The 8,925-nt window shown below is 40.7% G+C and overlaps 1 protein-coding gene across 1 annotated transcript; it reads left to right on the top strand.

The window, feature by feature from the left end:
- The first annotated feature begins 5,087 nt into the window (after positions 1-5,087).
- LOC116132307 (CBS domain-containing protein CBSX1, chloroplastic-like) lies at positions 5,088-6,416 on the top strand. Its single transcript, XM_031417963.1, has 3 exons — positions 5,088-5,187; positions 5,298-5,362; positions 6,200-6,416. Exons 1-3 carry the CDS (start codon positions 5,094-5,096, stop codon positions 6,392-6,394), a joined length of 354 nt encoding a protein of 117 aa, XP_031273823.1. The 5' UTR covers positions 5,088-5,093; the 3' UTR covers positions 6,395-6,416.
- The last annotated feature ends 2,509 nt before the right edge of the window (positions 6,417-8,925 follow it).

The raw sequence follows: 8,925 nt of genomic DNA, 5'->3' as shown, positions 1-8,925 counted from the left end.
GAGTGGCTAGGAATCGTCCATCTGTCCAAACCCTACGCAATTTAAGGATATCTCTCATGCAGACAACCAATGAGAAGCGGGTTAGGAATTGTATCCCACCTGCTGGACTATAGGCTCATGATTATTACCTTGAATCCTCCCACTATAAATAGAGAGCTCCTCTCTCATTTACGGGATTGACTTATCTTAGTCTAAAACAGCATACACACACACACACTCTCTCTCTCTCTCTCTCTCTCTCTCTCTCTCTCGCTCTCTCTAATATATATATATATATATATATAATATATATATATATTCTCACTAGATTATAACTCAGCTCGCTACATACAACCTGACTGTAACACCTATTAATACAACCACAGTGGACGTAGGAATCGCTTTTGAGCATCTGAACAACTTAAAAAACCGTCTTTTGTTTACTCTCTTGCTACACATTTCCATATCACGTGTAACCTTTAAGCCCGCTTAGCATTTTGCACGTGTGAGTTGTTGGTGTCAAAATCAAGTATCAACAGTTTGGCGCTAGAAGGAGCATATGATTTAGTATCTGCTGTTCATCAGAAACCTCTGACTAATCCGTCCTACCCATCAGCAAATGGCTCGCGGTTTCGAAACTGAGCAAACTAACTTTGACAATGAGGAAATCTCCCAAATACAGCATGACACTTCTCTCAAAGTGCTGCCAGTCCAACAGAGTATCATGGCGGATATTCCTTCAACCTTATAGCTTGACCCAGCCATGATGAGTTACCTGTAGAGGTTCAATAATACTCTCCAAATGGTTAGCCAAAGGCTGGACCGTTTGGATTGGGTCGTGCCGCTAGAGTCCAATGAAGCGGTGCCACTGCCAAAGATGCCTACAAGTCATGCGAAAGCGCAAAAAAGGGCAAAAACCCGTACCTCGAGCACTGTAGTGTGTAAAAGTAAGGGAAAGCAAGTGGCAAGTAGACCAAAAGGCTCCACGGGACTAGCGAACACCGATTGTGCAACGGGCAGAATACCCGTGGCATTGCGACTCAGTGACATGTCGCAGCATGAGCCATCCCACGCCACGTCGCATAGGCACTCCCACAAAAGTGCAAGGTAGGGAGATTCCCAATATTGCCGAAATGACGACCTCGACCGTCGTTATATGGGAAACTCCTGTCATTCGCGGGTCGGTTCAGACCATCAAAGAGATTGAGAAAACTCCTCGAGCCATTCAATGCCTTCACATGACCCCATCCAACATGTGTCAAGGTTTGTTGGAGCTTTCGGTCGAGTTAAGGAAGAGCCCGATTTGCGGTCTTTCCTCAACCGTAACTGTGAGGGTTGAACCCACGTTGCAAAAAGTGATCCCCAGGCAGCTCCACTGCCTCAGATTGAGGAATCATAGCAACCTTTGGATCAACTCAAGGCTTAACAGAATGAGCATGGAAAGGTCACAGAGGCGTCTCCCTTTTCCCCAGTAGTTTTAGCTGCTCCTCTCCCATCAAGATTCAGAATGCCTGACATGCATGCATTCTATGGGAATTCAGATCTGCAGGATCACCTTTATAAGTTCAACGACCTCATGGAACTCTACCAAGTCTCTGACTTGGCCAAATGTCGCTGCTTAGCAATAACCCCTGGTTTAGGTCACTTCCCGCGGGATCAAATGAGCTCATCATTCTTAAGACATTCTAGGCAAATAGGAAGTTCTCAATGTTGTTGAGCTACCTGAGCAACATACGGTAGGAGAGGGATGAATCACTCCAATCTTTTATAGACAGGTTCCATAGGGAGCTTCACAAAGTGACTCATACTCTCGAGGAGTCCGTTCGGACTCTTATTATCGCGGGGGTTCACCCGCAGACAGATTTGTGGAAGAAATTGTAATCTGAGGATGATGTTTCCCTCACTCATTTCTATAACCTCATTGAGAAATACCTCCAAATTGAAAATTCGGTGGCCGCTCTTAATCGCCACGGCCTCGGTCCCTTGACTAGTGCTCTCGACCGGGGGGAGAATAGTAGAAGGTTTAATCGTAGATGGGCTAATGATGATCAGCGGAAAGGAAAGAAGCAGCGATTGAGCCCAAGACTTATGCCCCGGTTCCTTGTCGTGATCGCGACAAAAATTAATATACTCCTTTGAATGCCTCAATGTCGGCGATTCTGGATAAGTCAGAGAAGGCCAACCTACTCAGAGAGCCAGAGCCCATGAAGAATCCCCCCTCAACTAGAAACAACAAAAAATATTGTCGCTATCATCAAGATAACGGGCATCACACCGATGAGTGTCAAGCTCTCAAGCAAGCAATCGAAGACTTCATCAAGCAAGGATATTTCAAAGAGTATGTCGATGGTCCAACTCCCGTTCGGGAAAAGGATCAAGAGGAACAAGGGAAAAGTGTCATGGTTGCAAGGGTCTCTACTGTGTAGGGATCATCTTTGGAGAACTGCACCTCGCCGGGAATTCTCGAGATGCCCAGGAGAGGTATGCACAGGAAGCCCATCTTGACCCTGTGAGTATAATGAGCACGGTGTCGCAACCCACTAATGTTCGCCGGGAAGAAGAGATTACCTTCTCTGAGAAAGACACAGTGCGATTGCATCATCACCATGAGGATGCACTCATCATCGCGCTTGAAATAGGTCGGTGCGCAATCCACAAAATATTGGTGGACAGTGGAAGCGTTGTGAATATCCTGTTTCAGCGAGCTTTCGAGAAAATGCAACTTGACGAGGTAGACTTAAAGCCTGCCTCTATCCCTCTCTATGGTTTTACCGAGGATCATCTGATTCCTAGGGGAATGCTTTCACTCTTGGTCATATTGGGTGAAACCAACGAAATGACCAAAATGAAAAAAATTTTAGTGATAGACTGTCCGTCCGCCTTCAATGGGATTTTGGGACAACCTTTACTGAGAAATTTCAAGACAGTCACCTCCATCTATCATCTAAAAATGAAGTTCCCCACCCCGACGAGGATCGGGGAAGTAAACGGATCTCAACATGAATCCCGCGATTGCTACATAAGAGCAGTGTAGATGGCATGCAAGGGAAAATGAAGGCCAATAGGCATCCCTGAGCAGGCTCTGGTGATCAGCAAGATCTAGCTACAACCCGACCCATTAGAGGATAACATGGATCCTCGCATCCAAGAGTGCCCTCACAGTGGGCCAATTGAGGACTTATCTAAGGTGTCAGTTGATCAAAATGAGCTAACGCGAGTGTTGAGAATCGGGAGTAATCTCAACCCTCAGCTCGCCAAAAACCTGACAAGCTTCCTCAGAGAGAATGTCGACGTTTTTGCATGGACTCGTGCTGACATTATCGGGATCAACCCGAATGTCATATGTCATGCACTAAACATTGATAGTGCGATCAAGCTGGTTTTCCAAAAAAGAAGAGCAATGGACCTGGAACGCTATGCTGCTTTGAAAATTGAGGTAGATAAGCTCATTTAGAATGGATCCATTCGAGAAGCGCTTTACCTAAGCTGGATTGCAAATCTGATCTTGGTAAAGAAGCCCAATGACAAGTGGCGAACCTGTGTTGACTTTACCAACCTCAACAAAGCTTGTCTGAATGACAGTTTTCCCTTGCCAAGGATCAACCAGCTTGTCAATGCCACCTCTAGGCATGGCCTGCTAAGTTTTATGGATGCCTACTCGGGATATAATCAAATTCTGATGTACACATCGAATGAAGAGCATACCTCGTTTATTACAGATTGAGGACTCTATTATTACAAGGTCATGCCCTTCGGCCTAAAAAACGTTGGGGCAACTTACCAACTATTGGTTAACAATATGTTTTTCGAGCATATCAAAAATTAATAGAAGTCTATGTTGATGACATGTTGGTCAAGTCGCATGTTGCTTTTGATCACATAACACATCTCACTGAGATGTTCGACGTACTCTGAAGGTACATAATGAAGCTCAATCATCTTAAATGCTCATTCAGAGTATCCTCGGAAAAGTTCCTGGGGCATATGGTTAACTAGAGGGGAATCAACATCAACCTCAAGAAGATCCAAAATCTCCTTCATATGAAAAGCCCGACCAACAGAAAACAAGTTCAGAGCCTAAATGGGAGAATAACGGCTCTTAGTCACTTCATATCGAGAGCAACAGATCGTTGCTTGCCATTTTTTAATATACTCAAGGCTGACAAGAAGTTTGAATGGAATCTAGAGTGCGAGCAGTCTTTTTAGAGTATAAAAGAACACCTCGAGTCACCTCTCTTGTCCAAGCCTCTTCCTATAGAAATTCTACTCTTGTACCTATCCGTCTCTTAGCATGCTATCAGTAGACCTAGCAAAACGAGTTCAGACCCGCGGGTTGGCCCATACCCGGGTAAAAAATATAGGACATGGGTTTAATACATTGGACCCGTTTAATTTCCACCCGTACCTGGACCGACCCATTTTTTGACGGGTTACACGAGTAAACCTGCGAGTGCTCGCGGGTACCTGTTTTTTTTCAAAGCTGAACCCTAAGTCCCTAATCCACTAACGCCACCGAACTCTAAAACAAACTTTCTCTTCTCTCTCGTGCTCTCTCAATCTCTCATCTCATCACTCTGTTCAGTGTTCATTTCAGTAGACTCTCATCACTCATCACTGCCATAATCAGTCATCACTGTCATCATCAGTCATCACTCTCATCCGTGAACCGTCATCCCATTCCCAGACCCACCATCGCTGATAGTCGTCATTCATCCTCGTCGGCTAGTCATCTCTCTCTCTGTCATCATCGGGCGTCGGCTCGTCATCTCTTGTCTCTCTCCATCGCAAGACTCCATCATTAAGGGTATGTAGTATGTACTTGTGTAAAAATGTTCAAATTTCTGAGTTTTAGAGCTAAACTAGATGTTCTTAGATGTGAGACTCCATCCTGAGACCTTGATTAGATTGGTCTGAGGCTCTGAGCAGATGTTTGGATAGGTTGTGATTCTTGTGCTGATAACCAAAATCCTTGTGATAGAGTAATTGTTTTGTTCTTTGTTGATAATATTGGGTGTCAATTTATAAGGACTCAATATTTCATGTTTTTACATGTTTTACACACTCTATCCTTCTTCTATGTATTTTTTTTTTAATTTATTGGTTGACATGCTTATATGCAGCCCGGCAGTGGAGTTTATACAGTGGGTGATTTCATGACTACGAAAGAGGATTTGCATGTTGTAAAACCTGCAACTTCTGTAGATGAAGGTATTTTATATGTTTAGATTAATGTCTCAAATGACAGATTACGGTAATTTTTTTTTTTTCCTTTTTTCTTTCTTTTGGTTTTCTAATACATTTATTCTTTGTGGCAACAGCTCTGGAAATTCTTGTGGAAAAGAGAATTACAGGTTTTCCTGTGATTGATGATGACTGGAAATTGGTAAGTTTTCCTTACCTTATGTTGTTAGTTTAATCTTTTTATGTGTTAGGCTTCTTTTATTGGTATTGATTGTGAGTTTAGTTTTGGTGTATAATTCTTGTCAACTACTAATCTGTTTTGATGATTTTCTAAGTCTTTAAAGTTCATCAATTTTTGCAAACACATTTTTTTTAATAATATTTTCTAATTAATTGTGTACCCGCCCACCTGATCCACACCCATACCTTCCCCACACAGAAACTTAAATTAGTTAAATCCCTCACTGAGGTTGATATGAGGGGGATTTGTTCATTGGACTTCGTTGCTTCCACTATGACATATCTAACCAACTGGTTATCTGGTGGTCTGTGATCTGAGGATCATGTGTGGGTAATTTGAAATAACAACCAAGAAGACAACTGTTTTCTTCAAACTATGCCTTTTTCCTTCCACCATACAGCTAAGGATGTAATCACTTTTCTGTAACCCATTCAGCATAATGGAATAAACATACTGTCTTTAAAATTAGGCATAAATATGTTTATTTTAAAACCTATAAATTGTTGAGATTATCGATTCATAGAGAGAAACCCACCATCTTGCCTGTTGGGGGATGTTCCAGAGTTCAGCTGTTGGGGGAGAACCACCATCTCTCATGCTTACTATGGAAACTTATCTAGTTCAGAATTTAATAGTTCTGGGGTATTTATCAAATGTTATGTGTTTTCTTCTCAATAAGTTCTTTTCCTTTTCTTTTAGAGAGGAAAAAAAAATTATGTTTCTTTGTATGTCTTGTTTTAAATTGTTCATTTTTTATGTGAGATGATGTGGGAATAATTTAACTTTTGGCTGTTGCAGGTTGGTCTTGTTTCAGATTATGACCTCCTAGCATTGGATTCTATATCAGGTATGCTAAATTCATCAAAATCATCTTTTTGTGTCAAATCTCCTCAGAAAAGTCTCATAGGTTTTGGCTTTTTCTCTTTCATATGCTCTGTGTTTAATCAGTATTACTGTTTATTTTTATTTTTATGTTCTGCTGGGAATCAGTAATACTTTTTATGAATTTTTTATAAACACTACATTGCAAAAAGTAGGGGTTACAATAGTCAGTTNTTAGGCTTCTTTTATTGGTATTGATTGTGAGTTTAGTTTTGGTGTATAATTCTTGTCAACTACTAATCTGTTTTGATGATTTTCTAAGTCTTTAAAGTTCGTCAATTTTTGCAAACACATTTTTTTTAATAATATTTTCTAATTAATTGTGTACCCACCCACCTGATCCACACCCATACCTTCCCCACACAGAAACTTAAATTAGTTAAATCCCTCACTGAGGTTGATATGAGGGGGATTTGTTCATTGGACTTCTTTGCTTCCACTATGACATATCTAACCAACTAGTTATCCGGTGGGGACTCTTACTAATTGATGATATCAGATTTTATTTCTCAAACTCCTTACTATTACAGGAGATTGGGCCCACTGGTCTGTGATCTGAGGATCATGTGTGGGTAATTTGAAATAACAATCAAGAAGACAACTGTTTTCTTCAAACTATGCCTTTTTGCTTCCACCATACAACTAAGGATGTGATCACTTTCCTATAACCCGTTCAGCATAATGGAATAAACATACTGTCTTTAAAATTAGGCATAAATATGTTTATTTTAATTGCTATTTTTGGTATTAGGTAATGAATATAAGCATTTAAAAAAGAAATACATAGATGAGTCCTCTGAACGAAAGCGGCTTTACAATGAAGTGATTGAGCTGAAAGGCAATATTAGGGTCTTCTGCCGATGTAGACCTTTAAATCAAGCTGAAATTACTAATGGGTCCAGTTCTGTTGTTGAATTTGACTCTTCTAAAGAAAATGAACTACAAATTGTTTCTTCTGATTCTTCTAAAAAGCAATTCAAGTTTGATTTTGTGTTTAAGCCCGAGGATAATCAAGGTAATCCCTGATCTCATGAATGATTTTTACAATGCAAAGCAATTGCTATAATGGATATTGAACTGTTTAAATATTTAATCCTGGGTTTCTAATATATGCAGAGGTTGTTTTTGCACAAGCTAAACGTATTGTGACTTCAGTACTGGATGGCTATAATGTCTTCATTTTTGCATATGGACAAACTGGAACTGGGAAGACATTTACAATGGAAGGTACACCTGAAAATAGAGGAGTGAACTACAGGACTTTAGAGGAGTTGTTTCATATTTCCAAAGGTAGAACTAGTGTCATGAGATATGAGCTATTTGGTAGCATGTTGGAGGTTTACAATGAGAAGATAAAGGACCTTTTAGTTGAAAACTCTAACCAACCTTCTAAGAATGTTTTTTCTTGAATATTGGATTATGTATTAGTTTATTTTAGTTGGTATTTATAGTTTATTGACTTGTTTTGTTTGTTTGTGTAATTGTGTATTAATGATTATGTATTTGTTTATTTTGGTTGGTATTTGTAGTTTTGTGTTATCTATTATTGTTTGTTTATTTGTTATTTGTTTATTTTGGTTCCTATTTGTTTATATTCTAAATTGGATTGCATTTAGAGTAGTTGATTTAGGGGGTGTAAAGTAAAAAATTAAAATTGTAGGAATTTTGGTTTGTAACTGTCATAATTGAAAACTATTAGGGGTGAAAGTAAAAATTAAAATCTAGAGAGAGAAAAAATGGGTACCCGTGGGTCCACCCATACCCGTATAGGGTAGGGTACAGGTCTAATATTTTGGACCCGTATACCTTGACCTGTATTGGGCCCATACCAGTTTGGCCCGTACCCGTTTGGACCCGACCTGTACCCGACCCACCCGCCCATTTTGCCAAGTCTAGCTGTCAGCATAGCTCTCATTCGGGAAGAGGGTAAAGTTTAATGGCCAACATATTACGCGAGCAAGTGACTACTGGACGCCGAGATGTGGTATCCAGAAATGGAGCGATTAGTTTATGCCCTGCTGATCACCTCCAAAAAGTTACAACCCTACTTCCATGCCCACACAATCCATGTTCTGACCAACTACCCACTCAGAAAAGTTCTTCAAAAGTTGGAAGCTTCGGGTAAGTTACTCAAATGGGAAATAGAACTGAGTCAGTTTGATCTGTATTACAGACCAAAAGCAACCATCAAAGGTAGGCTGTTGCCAATTTCATTTCGGAATTCTCGTACCAGCCAAATTAAGAATCTGAGTAGCAAGCTAGCAAAGTCATCCAGGAAACTGTTCAGAACTTATCGACTTGGAGCCTCTATGTCGATGGTTCCTCAAACAGGAAAAGAGTCAAGGCAAGTCTTCTCCTCCTCAGTCTTGAGGGGACTCGCATCCATGGAATTCTTCGATTTAGGTTCCAAGCTATGAACAAGGAGGCCGAATATGAAGCGTTGCTCGCTGGACTGCAATTAGCGAGAGAAATGGGATCAAGCGCGATCAATATTCACAGTGATTCCCAGCTGGTTGTTAATCAGATCTTGGGAGAAAATCAAGCCAAGGAAGAGAACATGATCAGCTATCTGAAGAAAGCTAAGGCCGCACTCGAGTCTTTCAAGCACTTCACGATCAAGCAAAATCTAAGAGACAGTAACT

The sequence above is a fragment of the Pistacia vera genome, unplaced genomic scaffold, assembly GCF_008641045.1.
Source record: "Pistacia vera cultivar Batoury unplaced genomic scaffold, PisVer_v2 Contig250, whole genome shotgun sequence".
NCBI lineage: Eukaryota > Viridiplantae > Streptophyta > Magnoliopsida > Sapindales > Anacardiaceae > Pistacia > Pistacia vera.
The sequence above is the reverse complement of the archived record's forward strand: the minus strand, read 5'-3'. Positions and strand labels throughout refer to the sequence as shown.